This window comes from Ictalurus punctatus, chromosome 19 (genome assembly GCF_001660625.3).
Source record: "Ictalurus punctatus breed USDA103 chromosome 19, Coco_2.0, whole genome shotgun sequence".
NCBI classification, from domain to species: Eukaryota; Metazoa; Chordata; class Actinopteri; order Siluriformes; family Ictaluridae; genus Ictalurus; species Ictalurus punctatus.
The window spans coordinates 23,684,998-23,703,694 of NC_030434.2; the positions used below are offsets into that span (position 1 = coordinate 23,684,998).

At 40.0% G+C, this 18,697-nt stretch overlaps 1 protein-coding gene across 4 annotated transcripts; it reads right to left on the bottom strand.

Annotated features, from left to right (window-relative positions):
• Positions 1 to 4,004: 4,004 nt before the first annotated feature.
• Positions 4,005 to 14,792, bottom strand: kera (keratocan). 4 transcript variants are annotated; one of them, XM_017493731.3, is made up of 6 exons: positions 14,435 to 14,792; positions 13,496 to 13,541; positions 6,513 to 6,598; positions 5,111 to 5,985; positions 4,728 to 4,887; positions 4,005 to 4,560 (listed from the first exon to the last, which is right to left on the bottom strand). In XM_017493731.3, exons 3-5 carry the CDS (start codon positions 6,566 to 6,568, stop codon positions 4,730 to 4,732), a joined length of 1,089 nt encoding a protein of 362 aa, XP_017349220.1. In that variant the 5' UTR covers positions 6,569 to 6,598; positions 13,496 to 13,541; positions 14,435 to 14,792; the 3' UTR covers positions 4,005 to 4,560; positions 4,728 to 4,729. The 4 variants fall into 4 exon arrangements, with proteins under 4 accessions (XP_017349220.1, XP_017349221.1, XP_017349219.1 ...); XM_017493732.3 differs by having other exon boundaries at positions 4,005 to 4,887; positions 6,528 to 6,598; positions 14,435 to 14,791; XM_017493730.3 differs by having other exon boundaries at positions 4,005 to 4,887; positions 14,435 to 14,791.
• Between the last annotated feature and the right edge of the window lie 3,905 nt (positions 14,793 to 18,697).

The window sequence follows — 18,697 nt, forward strand, 5'->3', positions numbered from 1 at the left end:
CGCCAGGTTCCCCGTGACCCTGAAAAGGATAAAGCGGTATAGAAGATGGATGGATGGATGAACCTTGCACATCTGGTGTTCGAATCTCGTCTCCGCACCATGTGCGCAGGGTTTGTATGTTCTCCCCGTGCTTTGGGGGTTTCCTCGGGGTACTCTGGTTTCCTCCACCAGTCCCAAGACATGTGCTATAGGCTGACTGGCATCTCTAAATTGCCAGTAGTGTGTGAATGCGTGTATGATTGTGCCCTGTGATGTGTTCGTACCCCATCCAGGCTGTCCCCTGCCTTGTGCCACGAGTTCCCTGGGATAGGCTCCAGGCTCCCCCATGACCCTTTGCAGGATGAGCGGTATGGAAAATGGACGGATGGAGGGATTGAATTCAAATGGAGCTTCATTCATATCGTTTGATATACTTTTTTTGACATACCTTTTATCTCGAGGCATAAAAATCACCTTGAAACGGTTAAGATCCCATGTAACATAGCACTATTAGTCTTTTTGTAAAATCTCATGGAATAGATTTCCTCACAACTGAATTGGCAGCCTGCATATTTACCATGTCCTTTTTTTTTAAAAAAATGACTATTTTTAGAAGTCTTAAATATTAAAACATTTAACTATTAATATTAAGGCTATTAAACCATTAATCTAACTATTAAAACTATTAAAAACAGACGTTATCTGAATAAGAAGTGATACTTTTAATCAGGCTGGACCCACAGTTTTACCCTAAGGTGCTAAACATGCATTAAGTTAAATGCAAAAATAAAACAAAATGCTAAATTTTAAGCCAAGAAGAGTAGAAAAACCTTCCAGAAAAAGGGCTTATGTGTATCTTAGTTAAAACTAAAGTTTTTCTTTCTTTCTTTCTTTTTTATTTTTATTTTTAAATGTATGAATCAATAAATGTTTCCCAAAACCAGTCTTGACCAAGCACATTGTGAGTTTGAGACGAATCAGATCCGGACGATCGCTGACACATAAAGCGGACTCTGTTGCAAGTGCAGAATTTGGCACTCTTGCAGAAATTATGGGTGCGTACAGTGTTTAGTCAGTCTGCTTGAGAGTGTCCGAGTGAAGGGATTTTGTTCCACTCTAGTACGGTTTGTTTGTTGTGAGAAAGGGCTAAATTGACCTGTGTGCAGGAAGTGAATAAGACAAGATGTGTGTGTTTGATGGCAGAATTTTTTTTTGTGTAGAACTGAGCTGCTAAGTTGTGCCATGAGGCATAAACTGAGACGAAGCACTGTAGTGCTGCAGAAGTGTCATGTGTTCTGGAGATTTTGACTGACCAAAAAGAAAAAAAAATTCTCGGCTGTTTCACAAAATGTGTTAAATTAAGTATTTGCAAAATTACAAAAACCAAACCAAATACACTGTGGGGGAAAAAAAAAAGAAAGAAAAAAAAGTTGGCTTAACTTAAAATTTCAAGCACAGCTTTTTTGAGTTTATTCAACCCAAGGTTAAAAATTGGGTTAAGTGAACTCCATCCATCCATCCATCCATCCATCTTCTATACCGCTTATCCTTTTCTTCAGGGTCACGGGGAACCTGGAGCCTATGGGTTAAGTGAACTACTTTGGTTAAAAGTTGAACTGAATAGAGGTTTCTTATAAAACATGGTAACAAGATTTGCGTGTTACAAATACCTTCATCATCGGAGGACACAGCGAGCGAGAGAGCAGTGCGATGTGGAGGTCTGTGGCTTTTACTTTGGGACCTAAAGCCACAGCTCCAACAGTTGCCTCCCCTGTCTGTAAGCCCTTGGAACTCTCACACTGGTGAACAAAGCGGCACCCCTTTTTCTTTCTAACCCTAACCCTAAGGAGTATCACTCCTTATGTCTTCCCCTCTTTGGATGTCTTCCTTCATTGGATCCGGGCGCTATCATTGCATTTAATTCTCATCTGACCGATTGATTTTTCAAAATGGACTGCAATACTATGGGTATTGGACTGCTGGACCACAAGCCAGACGAGAGGTGAGATTTATGTTATCAAAAAGTCTTTACCAAAGAACACACAGACCTGGATAACATGGCAGAGCTTTCCAGCCTTCTCAGGCGGGTGTTCCTGCTATCTAGAGAAGAGCTTCCTCTGGAATTTTTTTGGGGTTGGGGGGAATCCAGCCAAGACCAAGACAGGCGGTCTTGACCCACAACAAGCTTGAGGCCCAAGACAAAGCCTCTCCTGACCAACTTGAGTTCCTTTACAAGGCCTCCTCCTGTCCTTCTTGAAGCCATTGATGATGCCTTTTCTGACCAGCTCAGTGTCTTCTACAAGGCATCCCCTGGCCAGCTTGAGGCCAATTGCCCTCAACCAAATTGTCTTGCTAAATTACCATGCCAAAAACCTTGGACCAACACCAGTATAAATACTGGACCAAACAGGTCTACAGAGGACACTATCACCATGACCTTTCACACTTCTCTAACCCAGTGCTTCTCAAACCTGTCCTGGATGACCCCCAGCACTGCAAAATTTGTATGTTTCCTTCATCTAACACACTGGATTCAACTCATCAGCTCATTAGTACAGACTGTATGGCCTGAATTGGGTGTGTCAGATAAGGGAGACATACAAAATGTGCAGTGCTAGGGGTCCTCCAAGACAGGTTTGAGAACCCCTCCTCTAACCCACCTCGATCACCCAAAATTGCTTGTCAGAATGCTGTTCAATGTCTACAGCACAGCATTCAACACAATCATCTTAAGCAAGCTGGTTTCCAAGCTCCAAGACCTAGGTCTCAACCAGCATCTTTGCTGCTTGAATTTGGACTTCCTGTCTGACTGCCCCCAGTCTGGCAGACTCACAACAATCATCCATTCCAACATTCAACACTGGTGACCCTCAGGGCTGTGTGTTAAACCCAATACTGTACTCTCTCTTCACACATGACTGCATTCCTGCCCACGACACAAACACAATTATAAAACATGCAGACGATACGACCGTGGTAGGGCTGATCTTTGACAACAATGAACCAGTTTAGAGGGAGGAGCTGCAGTGCCTAACTATATGGTGCTCAGAAAACAACCTGGCTCTCAACACCAACAAGACCAAGGAGCTCATCATTGACAGAGGACCTGTCATGGAGCAAAGAACAGCTCTACTTTCTGAAGTCAATCAAGAAACTTAATCTCAGTGAGGACCTACTTGTCACCTTCTACCACAGCAGTATCGAGAGCATACTTACTGATTGGATCTCCACATGGTACACCCAACACAGAGAGAAGCACCGTGCAATGAGTTCTCAACACCACCCAGAAAATCATCAGGGCCCAGCTGCTGATTCTTGAGGAAATCTACAGAACCCTCTCCCCCTTTTACACAATGATAATAAAGGTGTCTTATCTTATCTTATCTTATCTACTTAAGACCTTGTGCTTGATTTAGTTATAGCTATAATTATATATGTAAAAGTGTTTACAAGTTAAATAAAAGCACTGTTATATTTACTAAAGCTGTTCCCATACAAAAGGCTAAATTACCATCCATCCATCCATCCATCTTCTATACCGCTTATCCTTTTCAGGGTTGCTGGGTAACCTGGGGCCTATCGCATCGAACATGGGGCACAAGGCGGGGTACACCCTGGACAGGGTGCCAATCCATCGCAGGGCACAATCACATACACACTCACACACCCATTCATACACTATGGACACTTTAGACACGCCAATCAGCCTACCATGCATGTGTTTGTACTGGGGGAGGAAACCAGAGTACCCGGAGGAAACACCCACAGCACGGGGAGAACATGCAAACTCCAGGCAAAATTACGGAATCATTAAATAAGTTTAAAGACACCAGACATAAGCATTTCAGATCATTTTTAGAATTCTTTCACCATAATACGCTTCTATAGTTAATAAATAATGGTTAATTGCTGATAGATAATCGCTAATGATGATTCGTCACATTGCAGTTTCGCTGATTTTATTGTAAATGTAACAAGTCAATATTCACCAAGACATTAGTGAATAAAATGCTATGATCACGATATTAATTTAAAAACACAACAGTTGGTTTATTTAGCACCGTTAGCGATCCGTTTCGTCTACAGCATTTCCAAATCCCAAAAGATTTTTATTTCTGTGATTAGTACAATTGTATTTGAATTGAATATCCTTTAGCATTAATGGGTTATACAATTTCAGTTAAATGTCACCCAAGAGAACCTCAACACTCACAACAATAAGAAAAAAAAAAAAGAAATAATGCAAATGAGTAAAAAGACATTGAGCATTTCCTTAACAGGTTAACTGCCGATGTATACTAACCTACTAAAATGTCAGTTCTTAAACTACTCTAGTTGTCACAGAAGTTTTGCGACTGTCCATTAACTCTATCATGATTACAATTCTACTATATAATAAAACATAAAAATAAACCACTGTGTAATACAGTCTCATTATAGTGGGGGAAAGACATACTACCTAGAAATCAAATGACATTTGTTGTCCCGAGGAAATAAATATCCAGTTCATTATCCTCAGACACAGATGTAGACCAACAACGTTCCTGACAATGCAGTTCCCCATTTTTGCTCAGCTGAGATCTAGAACAAGTAAAGAATATCACAGTGAAGTCACTTCAGAAGAAAAAAAATCATGTCTAAACCTCTTCTGTCTGTCTATGTATCAAAGATCAGGATAGAATATAATTCTGCACTGTTTTACAATAGAATTTCTTGTCAATCCACCATAAATTGGCGTCTAGCCCTACATTTATATGACTACAGCACTGAGACGACGGAAGCAGATAATCAGATCTCTGGGAATGGGGGGCACGATTTCATTCCCATCGAGACGGAGGTAGCGAAGTTGAGGGACTCTTTCATCAAAGTAGTCAGCAAAGACGGGGCAGATGTCAGAGGTGTTCACACCTGCAGTGAATACAGATACATAATACATGTTATACGACAGTGCTGTTCAATTCAATTCAATTTAGTTTCGATTGGTCAGAGGGTCTTTATGAATTTTCTATAACAGCAGCATACTCCCATCAGTAACATTTTTAAAATGCGTAAACAACTTGTTGGAAATAAATAAATAAATAAATAAATAAATAAACAAATATATATCAAACAAGGGTAGTTGTTGACGTACTCTTAATTTTATTGTGGTCCAGGTGTAGATGCTCCAGGCCAGCAGAAATTAGTGGTACCTCTGTAAGCTGGTTGTAAGAAAGCTGTAAGTCCAGGATGCTGGAGAGGTTGAACACGTTCTTTGGGATCCCTCCGTTGACTAGTTTGTTGTGATTAAGTCTTAGGAAGGCCAGCTTGGGGAGTCCATTGAAATATTCTGCAGGGATCTTCTGAATATTATTGCCATCCAAGTAGAGTTGTATAGTGGAGGGGGGAAGACCTTTAGGCATGCTGTTCAGCTGGTTCTTTGCAAAGTTGATCTGAACCAAACCACTGAGGTCTTTAAAGTTGTCCTGAGTAACTGCGTCATCCTGTAGTTTGTTACCCTGTAGGTTCAGTAACATGAGATGTTTCTTACCAGAAAAGACACCTGGTGGGATTTTAGAGATCTGGTTTCTGGAGAGATGTAGCTGCTCCAGATTTGGTGGAAGAGGGGAAGGAATGGAGGTCAGCAGGTTTTCCTCCATGTAGAGATGCAGAAGATTGGACATGGCTTTAAGAGCGTTCTCCTCCACACCCTCGTTTGAGATCTTGTTCTGATTAAGGTTGATCCACTTCAGCTGTGTGGTGTTATGGAAGGCATCTGCCGAAAGTACATCGATGAGGTTGTTCTGTAGGTACAGATAGCTGGTGAAAGGGGGGATCTTGGGGATTCTTTTCAGCCCTCTGTTGTTGCAGTAGACTGCATTGGGGAAACTGGGAGGACAGTAACACTCTTTGGGGCATGCATGAAGTTGGGACAGAATGTGTTCGTATGACATTTCCTGAGAGTCCACCGAGACAGCTAGTAGCAGAATTGCAAACACAGCGAGGAATGACTCCATGTTGAACCTCGGCCTGTTCAAACAAAGATATACAACTCATTTCAACATAATAGTTAAGGTATCTAAGGACCTTTTTGTCAAGCATGCATGACTGTTCTTGAACTCAATAAAGGCTGAATGTCCATTGATTTTTTTTTTTTTTTTTTTAAAGAAAGAAGCAGACAACTTGCTTGTTTCAAGAAAACGTTAAATATTTCTTGAATTATATACTGTTGCTTCTTAGGTTTTTTTTTATGTGCACAGAGTATCTGCCCTATAGGTTCATATATACAAAAGCCACCTGACCACATTGTGTGCAGATGTTTAGTTTCATCACCTCACAGCTTCAGTAGTTCTGCAGGGGTCAGTGTTTGGGTCATTATTATTCTTCCCATACACTAAATTCCTAGACTCAAGGATGAGATCATATAGCTCATCTTATTACTACTATGTGGATTAAACAAAATCTCTCAGAAGATATTGCAGACTGTCTTTCTGACATCTATTCCTGGACAAAAACCCTTCCTCTGAAACTAAACCTTGGAAAAACAAGTGATTTACTTATCATTTAAGTACTTCCATATGCTGGAACTCTCAACCACCATATACACCCTCATAGTTCAGCTGGTCAATCGTGGTGTTGATTCCTGATGACAAGAATGTGTTACATTAATCAGCAGGCCCTGCAGATTTCATCTTCATAACATGGCTACAGAAACAACTCAAATTATCCTGCAACCTTTAGGTATTTCCAGACATTGACTCTCTACATGCTGGGCTCTCTGCTGATCTCCCTTCACATGCTAGTATTTTTTTCCGGAGCAGTCAGGACACTGCTGCTGTATAATTTCCTGAAGTTGTCTTATGTGCCTCCTTTACTAAAATCATTCCCCTGTTGAAGCGATCATCATATTCAAAACTCGTCCTTGCCTTCCAGGCAGGAAAAGGCTCTGCACCACATTATCTACATACTTTGGTTCCAAACTACACATCTACACATCTGCTCACCACCTCAGGGTGCATAGCATGTCCTTCTCTGAGATTTATACACACTCATAAGGAAAGATCTCACTGCACATCACAGTGGAATGACCCTAACTCTCCGCTAGCAGCAGTCTTTTTCCACGAAGGTGGATCTTTTCAGAAAGATCTAGGAAACAATGTTGTTGTTGTTGTCTTTATTTTTGTTGCACTATTAGCCTGCATAGGTCTGAAATAGCCCGTTTGTAGATCGCGCTAATACTTGTATGAAACAGCATTACTCTGTTACATATTATAGTTCTTTGCTGTAATGGTTTGTGAATTGTTTTGTGCAAATGCCAACTGGAAATATGTTATTATCCCCCCTCCATTAATTAGTTTCTAGAAATTACACCATTCTGCTGAATTAAGCAGAATTTATATACAGTGGATATAAACCGTCTAGACACCCCTGTTAAAATGGCAGGTCTTTGTGAAAAACGAAACCAAGATAAATCATGTCAGAACCTTTTCTACCCTTATTGTGAAATTGTAACCTATTAATTAAAGTGAAAAACAATAAGAATCATGTTAGTGTGGACACCCTTAAACTAATACTTAGTTGAAGCACCTTTAGATTTGATCACAGCATTCAGTCTTTTTGGGTAAGGGTATGTGAGTTTGGCACGTCTTGACTTAAGAGTATTTTGCCATTCTTCTGTGTAAAAGCATTCTAACTCTGTCAAATTGGCTGGTGGTCTCCTGGGCACAGCCCTCTTCAGCTCATCTCACAGATTTTTGATTGGATTTGGGTCTGGACTCTGGGCCATTCCAAAACCTTGAACTTGTTTTGGTGAAGCCGTCCCTTTGTTGATCTGGAGGTTTGCTTGGAGTCGTTGTCATGCTGAAAGGTGAAATTCCTCTTCATTTGAAGTGTTTTAGCAGAAGCCTTAAGATTTTGCACCAAAATTGACTGGTATTTGGAGCTAGTCATTATTCCCTCCACAAAATGCTGCCACCTGCATGTTTCCCCGTGGGGATGGTGTTCTTTTGTTCATTGTGCCAAAGAAATGGTTTGGTATTACAGCCCAAACGTTCAACTTTGGTCTCATCAGACCATAACACATTATTCCACATGGTTTTGGGAGATTAGATGTATTTTTTTTATTTGTTGGATTTAAAAAAAAAAGCTTTCATCTTGCCACCGTACCCCATAGCAAAGATATGAAGAATTCTGGAAATTGTTGTCACATGTAGGGAGCAACCAGTACTTACAAGAAATTGCTGCAATTCTTTTGTTGCAGTAGCTCCTCTCGGCAGCCTCCCTGACCAGTTTTCTCCTGAGCTTCTCATCCATTTTAGAGGGACGTTCTGTTATTAGTAGTGTCACTGTCATGCCTTATTTTCTCCACTTGTTGTCTTTACAGCATTCCATGGTATATAAAATGCCTTGGAAATTGTCTTGTAACCCTCTCCTGATTGATATTTTTCAACAATGAGATCCCGTACCTACTTTGTAAGCTCTTTGCATCCCATGGCTTTTCCAGTTGGATTTTACCAAGGAGATGTCAGGAAGATTCTATAGGAACAGCTGGACTTTATTTGGGGTTAATCAGTCACTTTTATTGATGGCAGATGTATAGTACTTAACATGAGTTTGAGTGTGATTGGTTGCTTCTGAACACTACCACATTCCAAGGGTGTACACACTTATGCAAGCTGGGTATTGGAAGGTTTTTTTGTTTTTCTTTTTTCATTTCTGGGTGTTTGTTATTTGATATGTGTGTGTGTGTGTGTGTGTGTATATATATATATATATATATATATATATATATATATATATATATATATATATATATATATATATATATATATATAATTATATCGCTAAAACCTGCCATTTTAACAGGGGTGTGTAGACTTTTTATATCCATTATAAACATGAAATATCAAGGTGTACATCCTTAGAGAACTTACACAAGACACACACAAACTTAATTTCATTTTGTGGGGATTTTCACCCATATACTCCCCAATTTTTATTCTCGGACAATTCCCACCTACCAGCCAGCTCTCCTCTATCAGATGACAAATGACCAGCCAACTGCATCATGTTACACTACAGGTCAGTACTCGGAGGAAACAGCTATCTACCTTCTTCCACATACTTGAGCTCACAGATACACATGGCTGTGATGTCCAGGGCTGTCGCTGTGATTTACAGGGGAAAGAGTAAGCCATCCTTCCCACCCACCCACCCACCCAACAAACAACTATTTTGCTCTCACCCAGGATGGCTATGGCAAACGAACTTGAGATCTCTGGACAATAGGGTGCACGCTTTTCTGTTGCACCAGTCAGGAGCCCTTAAGCCTCTTTTTTAGTCCCTTGAGTGGACTAATTTTCATCAATCCAAGATGCATCATATGGGTCAGATTAGACTGCTTGAAGCATGACATCATGTTAATATTCAACTGACAATCGGAAATAATTCTCTCATGCTTCCTTTGCAACCGCTTGTAAGCTTTCACATGAGATTAAGACAAACTTTTAGACAAATTCTTCAATCGTATTGTATATCTAATGCTGTATAGGTACTTCAGCACAATAAGTACCAACAAAATGATTGAATACATCGAACAGCTACAAAGAACAGCTATATTTGAATTTGAATTGTTTTCTTATTAAAGCCATTCCTGTGGAGTAAGGCCAGACAGTTCTTATCACCAGAGGAAGAAGTCACGAGTCATTGGTTGTCCAGTCTAAGCAAATGTCATCTCATCATTGTTGGAATGGGACCAAAAGGTACACGTGTACATCTATTACTTTTTTAGTTCATGCCTTGTATATCAAACACAGTGGTGTCACTAGTCAATGTCTAACATCTTTGATCAGACTATCACTAACTGCTCATGTGATAAGAATTATATGTGCACTCATCTGGTTATGTTTAAATTCTTGGAGTCTGCTGTCTTGTTTCCATATTGGAGCTCATCTTCTCAAGTTCAGGCTTTTTCTTTGAGCAAGCCAAGTTCAAAGAGAGGATCTGGACGCCAGGTAATAATGCCTGACCAAGCCAGCTCCAACTGACCTCAATAATAGTAAGGATGGTCCTGTTAAACACAACTGCAAACTGATTTATCACTGTCCAATTATTCTGCAACAGGCTACAAAAAAGCTTTAAAGGAAAAATGACTGTCATACTAAACTTCATCATTAACAGGTTTATTTTGACTTTGGTTAACAGTTTCCCACATTACAGACAATGCTGCTGAACTACCTGCTGATAGTGCCACTAGAGCTCTGAGAGTTATACTGCTGCGTCATCATTGGTCCTTTAGTGTGGCCAGCTCTCTCATTTCCTCATCTGTACATTCTGTTCAGATCAGCTTCCAAAGCTTCAATTTTATGCTAAACCACCATCATGCTTGTCATCTTGTAGATTGCCAACTGGCTGAATTGAATTTCTGACGTATCTGCATAACATTCTGTAACTTGGAATCCGATGTCTACCGTCTCCGGTACTGTTTGGATGTCTCGAGGAACATCCCTGAAAAATGGCAACTGAGGAAGGAAGCTCTTGCTCTTTTGTTTTTAGGTGCTAACAGTGAAACCTAAAAATGACTTAGCAGTGAGTCTCTTGTGGAAAATTAGTTTTACTGAACGGTTATAACAAATCCAAGGTGGGAGTTTTTATTAAACACTAACAAATAAAACTGCTGCAGTGACAGGAACAAAACTAACAAAATAACAACTAAGAACTAGAATAAAGCAGGGCAAGGGAAGGTTAGAAAACATCAACAGAAATACGACAGTATAACAGTATACTAAAGACAACGCCCAGAGTCAAAGGGGACAAATGGCAAAACTTACACAATGTCATATCACAGCAAACCAGTGACTACATTTCCCATCCTGCATTGCAGCCTACAAACATGGCCACCATGGACTGCAATTCCCAGAACGCTCGCATTCATTCTAATCGCACACCTGCATCAAATTCACAGCACTCACAACTCCAGTATAAAGAGACTGTTAGAGCACAATGACTTTGCGAAGTATTGAGTGTTATCACCGTACCAAGCGTTTGTACCCTGTTCCTAATTTTGTTTCAGATTCGTTGATCCTGCTTCTTGTTTCTCATTCTCGATTCTTGCCTTGCACAGTTTATGCCTGTTGGCAGATCACCTGACCCATTGCCTGTTTCTTGACCTCGCTATTGTCTCATTTTGGATTTTTCTGCCTGTCTCACTCTGAATAAACTCTTATCTGCATCTGCATCCGTCCTAACCTCCATTACCTGGAGATCGTGACACACGGCAGAGGCAGGATTCGAACCCCCAACCCAAGAGGTGCGAGGCAAATGTGCTTTGTATAAATTCTGACACTAGTATCTGCCTATGTAAGAAGTGTGTATTTACACTACTCACCACGGCAACTGGCATGGATAAACTTTGAAACCTAAGTAAACTATGCAGTGCGCATTATGTTACATAGCCTCTCCACTTGCAAGATTTTCTTCTCAACCTGCTGCCTCCTCCTTTGCTGTCCTCTCTGACTGCTGATGACTTTGCCAACTTCAATAATAGGGAGACTGAAAAAAAAATCTGTCAGACCTTCCCTCCTGCACTACACATTCAGGATTCCCCTTCTCTTTCTGTCAATTGTTTCTTCTCTATTGTCAGAAAACATCCTGCAAGTTATCTTGTCCTGTAATCGCACCACCTGCCCACTGGATCCTATCCGTTACACCATGCCCCAGACCATGTCACAAGACCTCCTCCCTTTCGGCTCTACTATCTTTAATGACTCCATAACAACTGGTCATGTGCCGACTGTATCCAAGACAGCAAGGGTTATTCCCATCTTGAAGAAAGCCACTCCTGATACATCAAACATCAGCAACTACCAACCAGTATCATTTTCCTCTTTTCTTTCTATCACACTTTCAAGCACACTGTCTACCCCAGAATAACCACCCAGACAGAAATCTCACCCAGAACAACCTCCAGTATCCTAACCAGACTGGGCCATCACTGAGAAATTCCATGACACTAGATCAGTCAATCAACACTTTCAGCAGCATTCAACACACTCTTTTGTCCCTCTTCAAGAGTCTTGGAATTTGTAGCATGGCATGTGAATGGTTTGATTCCTACCTAGAGGCATGGCCAAATCAAGTGACATGGAGGGGATCCACATCTGCTCCAAGCAGACCCTCAATTGGTGTCCCACAAGGCTCCATGCTTGGTCCTCTTCAAGTGAGGTCATATCCTCACATGGGTTTTCATACCACTGCTATGCTGATGATGCTCAACTCATTCTCTGCTTTCCTCCCTCAGACACTCATGTTTCTGCACAGATCTCAGCAGGTCTAGGAGACATCTCATTGTGGATCATCGGCTGAAGCTTAATCCCAGCAAAACGGAGCTATACATACCTGGACAAACCTCACCATTTGTCACTGGGGTAACCTTGGGGTAACTTTGTTACCACAATCTTCTTTGTTTCAGAGCCTAGGTGGTACTTCCCCTCGATGTCCAAACAGCCAAGTCACAGGTTTAAAATGATGAGTAAAGGCGTACCTCTTCATGAAGTACTTAAATGACCACTTTGTTTAAAAAAAAAAAATCTTGTTTTGTGTGTTTTTTTTTTTATTGCTAGACTTTAAAGTACTTCTGTCACTCTTTAAAGACGTTAAATTCACTCTGGATAAGGGTATCTGCCATAAATATAAAAATTAATGCTGCCTGCTTGTGTTTTGAACTACAATAAGGATTTTGACTATGATTTATGGATTACCCTTAATAAACAGTCTGTTGATTTTATCATCCTACTGCATTTTACAGCAACAGTTATTGAGAAGAAATTAAGATGCTATCCAAATTTGGTGGGTATGACATACTGACTTTTATTTTATTGAGGGTGCTACATTAAAAACATTGTAAGGAGAGGATATCAATCAAAGAAAATTCCAGAAGAGTGAACTGAACTAAATTTTAAAGGCAAAGACAGATGAACAGGGTTGAACTCTTGATTCTGACTGGTAATAAGTTGTTGATTAGTTTCTATGGTAACAACTCTTTAGCAGGGACTTGTATTACAGACATAATCATTATTCTAAAGAATTAAGAACAAAGAAAATCTCTAGAAAATAATTGTTGATATGGGATTTTCTGGAAGGAGATTCTGGAAGGTTGGCCAGGGGTAAAGACATGTATTAGAACGGGCGCATGTTTATAAACTGGTGATTTGCAACTGCGCCACTGTTAGAACATTAATCCACATGTTTTGACCAATCAGAATCAAGAATTCGGCAGTGCTGTGTTATGTCTAAAAGACTTTGCTCCAGGTTTACGATGACGTTTTAAAGTATTGCAGATATTTAGTTGAGCAGTGCATGCTGTATTCAGCACATAAATTTGGGAAAACAGTTGGATTTGAGTGCACGGTATAACCCACATCTGTTTAGAGTAACTCTTATAGATCAGATGTCTGCACCACGGGTGACAGCGCCTCACAAAGGCTTCACCAAATATGTGCATAGAATATATGTAAAAATACTCCAAAAAAAATTTACATACCAGATTCAGATCCCTTTACAGAATAAAATCAGTCAGTTACACGGACCTGGAAAAACATGAAAAGACCAAATGATAAAAACCATAAAGATATAATCGATGGACTAAAAATGGTTATTAAATAAAAGTATCAACACTAGGATATCAAATAACTGTAATTAAGCATTATAAAGGGACATTTTCTGTTTAAAAAACTATATTTCTCAACTCATTTTAATTAATACATTGTGATGAGGCAAGGTTTGTTTCAGCATTAAAGAAAAAATAAAATTCTGCCCATGTTCACATCGTCAGAATGTGAATAAGAAATATCAGTGGAAACAAATGTTGGCTTTTGCATATGGAGTTTTTTTTTTAAAAGGAAAACTCTTGCCCCTAAAACCGATCAGATTCATTTCCTGAATGAAATATTGTTTTTCAGCCAGTTATGTTAATAACATGGTTCTGTGCTAGCTCAGCTTTTGGGTTCAGACCTTTTAGACAGCTGTGGTGAAACCCCACATCTTTTTATTAAAATATCTTCAGTTTCAAACCTGTTCAAAACTGTGCATTGCATTTCTTTTACAAATGAGACATACTGACTTTCTTTTATTATTTCTAACGCATCCCTTTACACCACTTGATTAAAACAACAACAACAACAACACCAACTCCACCAAAAAACAAAACAAAACAGTGACATAAAACTAGAGAAGAGGATACAGATTTCTTGTAGATAACATGACAGAGTAAAAGGAGACTGTCTAAAATTGAACACTACCATATAGGCAGGTTTTTTAATACTCATTTTGTTCAGAATTCTCCTACAGTTTGAGATAAATTCACAAGACATCAGCAGGTGTTTCCAGACATCGTCATCAAGGACAGTTTGAAGCATCCTTGGTACTTCTCCAAAGCCATCAAAACTATTAAACCTAAAATATAACTAAGATGAAACATTACCTGTATTTTTCAGACATAGAGATGAGCTGGACATGGACAGACGGAGATTTATGGGGACATTTGTTCCCCTGGATTCCTGTTCCTGAGGACCTTCTCCTTTGTCCTGGTCCAGTCTGGTGTCTGTGATGTTCTCTCTGTGCCGTCTCACTGTCTTTCTGTCCCTTATTAGATATGAATTGTTTGTAGTGCTATTCCCCCAAGGCTGTACCCATGACAGCTGCTTGATCTAGAAAAAAGGGGGTGTGTAAGCATGTGTATAAGAGTCTGTGTGTAATTTGTCTTCTCTGGGTCATACACTCGCTATTTTTTGCCAGCCGAGCACTTATTATTTAATATTTTTTTTACCTTTCTCCTTCTTTTTTTTTTTTTTTTTTTTTTAAAGGTAGAAGGTGCAGGAGGAACGGTGCAATAGCGGCGATGGGAGGAGGAAAGGGGGTTGGATTGCTTACACCTACAGGTTGCTTACTCTGCTGCATTGCTTTCACATTTTAAATGCTCCATTTCACCAGACCACCCAGAGGGCACATCCATCAGATTGTCTCTGTGTGTGCCCGAGCAGGGTTTCAGAGATTGCACAGACATGTTCGGCTGAAATATGCAGAGTTAAAGGTGAACATGAGCTGGGGGCTTCAACGGCAAGCTGACATTTTTTCACTAGTCTTATTCAAGCCCGCTCACTCGGTTAACAGGTTCAGGGCAGAATATTACGGAAGAATTGTGCGCACCCGAACTAGCTGAGTGTGGTATTAAATAAATGTGAATCGGAAATAAAACATCAAATGAAAATAAACCAAATCTGCACCTGTCATTATATGAAATGTAGATCGTGTTCTGCAACAAACGTTTCATCTTTAAATAAACTAAATAAGGAAGATCAAAAATACCGTGTACTAGAATGAATTTTTTGAAGGAGATGATAGGGGAGAGTGTGCGCTACAACATCAGATCCACCTCCTTCCTTAAAGACGCCTGTAATTGCTCGGCTATTCGATGACCTGTCCTTTTGACAACCGCGTGACTTTTCAACACAATCTCAGGTTCAATCAATGCTGTAGCACCAGGATACTCAGAGAAAAGTTCTGTGTGCAAAGAGCTCTCACCTGAGATTGACCTTTGGTAAATGCTCGAAGTTAACGCATCTTGAGACAGGCTGAGGAAAGTACTGTTCCTCCAGTTCCTTGTCCTCTGTCACCTGTCAAATCATCAGGACTTTCTTTTGGGATAGGGAATCTACTCTTTAAGCAGGTTAATATGTAATACTTTACTGGGGACCTGGTGTGGCAGTTTTGTAGGTGGTGGGCCCAAGCTTCCGCTTGACTTCAAATGGGCCCTGCCACAGCTCGCTCTCTTGGCTTGGAAGCATCTTCAGCACCTTCGTGCTTCGTACCAGCGGCGTACTTGATTTTAATGAACGTTTTGGAACACTTCCGGATGTCTAGTCACATAATCGGTTATGACGAGCATAAAAGGATTTCCTGTTCGACTCATCCACACCCAGCCTCTCAAATGACATGTAAAGTTTGTAGCGGAGCCCAGTAAGAGCATTTTGTGGGGACTTTCTGACCCTCAGGACAGCTTTTACAATATTGAGTCACACGCACCTTTAATCCGGGCCAGTAGAAGAGTCTTAATTAGCACTAAAGTTTTATGTTTTCCCAGGTGGCCAGCCCAGGTAATCGAATGGCCCAATTTGAGGATTACCTCTCGGACACACCTCTCGTACCTCGTGGCACAACAGGCTGCTTTATGGACTCGAACGGGCAACGATGAATTCCTTCTTGGACTAAATACCTTCCGGCAGAATCAGTGTCAACCGTGTCAACTAAAATTGTCCGTACCCTTCTGCTTCGCTTTCTCGAAGTACAGGGTAAGGCTAACGTCCTCATGCTGGCATGCCAGTCACACCTAGGAGTAATTTTGCATAGCCAGTCCATCCACTGGCATGTTTTTGCGAGTTAGGAGGAAACTTAAGAACCTGGAGGAAACCCACACAGACATGGAGAGAACATGCACAGAAGCTGACCCGACAGTAAACGGATCAAACTGAAGACCCTGGAGCTGTGAGGTGGAGATCACCATTCTACCCTGAGCAAAATAAAGTTATCATATATACTACACATGTTTACTACACATAGTCACCTCATGGTTAAACATACAGGATATAAAGATGCTCACCGGACTCAGATACCGTTTATATATGTGTGTTTGCGCCTAGAGAACACCACATCTCATAGCCGAAACCGTGGCCAACTTGACGACGTTTTTATCGCAGGCGCAAACACGACATGCTGTGTTTTACTTTGGGATAAGGATAAGAACTAAGCCTACACGAAGTCATCCCTGGGAGTTCATATATATTCATCTGTTTCCCTTATTAATGTATTATTACAGTTTACTGCCTAAAACAGAAGCAAGCTTGCGTTTCCATAACAGAAATGAATATACAGTAGAGGTTGGTGAACAATCAAACTGCAAAAGCCTAAAGAATAGATTCATAAAACTAGTTAGGATCCAGAATATATATCTCGCTTTGAGCCTTGGAAATAGCAAAGAACCAGTCTGAATAAACAGAGCCTTCCTACAGTAGTATAACACAATAGAAATCATTTCTGTTCATTCAGCCAGCACACAGCTCTACATACAAACGGCAAAACATTCAGACTAAACAGACTTAACCAAGAGCTTATCTTATTGCTTCGTCAGCAAGAATAAAATGTGCACTGCAATGTTTTTTCTCTCTTTTTTTCAAGCCTGTGTAATCAATTCCCTTGAAAACACTGGTCTGTTCAAGATGAAAGTCATGACAACTATTTTCTCGTAGCTCGTGCTCCGTACTGACTCAGGACAAATTCGGAGCTTGCGTTCAGAACCTTTTTCTTTTTCTTCCGAAACATTTTTACGATTAACAACCCTGTAAGACCAACATGGTCTTACACGTACAAATTCTAAACAGCTCATATGGAAAGATATGGAAGTTAATGGTCCTTTTCGTCCGTTTGTTTGTTTGTTTGTTTGTTTGTTTTTACCTTATGATAATTAATATGAAATCCAAATGAACTCTGTTCAGATAAGACCGTGTACTTGTTATTTCGGTGGGAAGCTAATTAGTTTGCGGTCATTACGGATACTTGTTTGTATCCTATACTATATACCGATACAAACTACTGTATGTCTCTCTTTGCATGTATCTCAACTAGAAGTAACACTCAATGTCTGGTTTACCCCCCAGAAGACATTTACATTACATTACATTCACATTTGTACAATGTAAATGTAAATGTAATGGAAAAGACATTGTGTGTTTCGCAATGACACATAGTGTTACATTCACTGTGTGAGGAAATCACATTTTAGCTAGTGAGCTAGTTAAAATGGCTCACTAAAATGATGCTGAGGCAAGATTAAAGCGTATATAAAAACATCTGATTTCCCTTTTCTTAAAAAAAAAAAGAAATCTTTATTCCCTGCTCATACTGCATCACAGGGCAACGTAACACACTCAGAGGATGTGAATGAGAATGCTATCTACCCTCTTCCACATACAAGAACTCACAGACGCCTACACTGGAGAGCATGATATCACTTCCCCCTGGAGGAAATGGCCAATTTTGCTCTCTTGGACCCCCAGCCATGAATGTCTGTGACATAATCAGGATTTGAACTCACGATCCTGCAACAATAATGACAAATGCTTTTCTATTAAGCTACTCAGAAACCTAAAATGTGTGATTTTCATTTCATTTTGCTGAATTATTTAAATTAAATGGGTTCTTAAAGTATCATCAAAAGTATGTTATGGGCAAAAACCACTATTTTGTCCCAAACCCAAATTTTCCAGAATTCAGCCAATGATGGAATATTAAAAATGAAATCGTCTGTCTTTTCTCATTTGAATAAACGAATTAAAAAAAAAAGGTCTTTATTAGCGGTATCCAGATGTACTGGATGTACACGCTTGGTTTGTGTAGCCCATGCTATGCTTGATATAGGAACAGCAATATTTCCAACACGTCTTCTTAAAATCTTCTTTATATTACAAAAAAACACATATTATGTGATATCATATTGCATCAATGTCGTATGCAGTGAATCGGATTAGACTAATCGGTATTATCTGTGGCTCTTCGCTTATTTCACGTGATCTTCTCAACTCGTTTTTAAAACAATCCCATCATCGCGTCGAGGATCGTTTCGACTTACAAGGCGAATAATAAGAAAGTCAGACTACTGTGATATGTTTACGAAATTAGAGTTTACAGCATG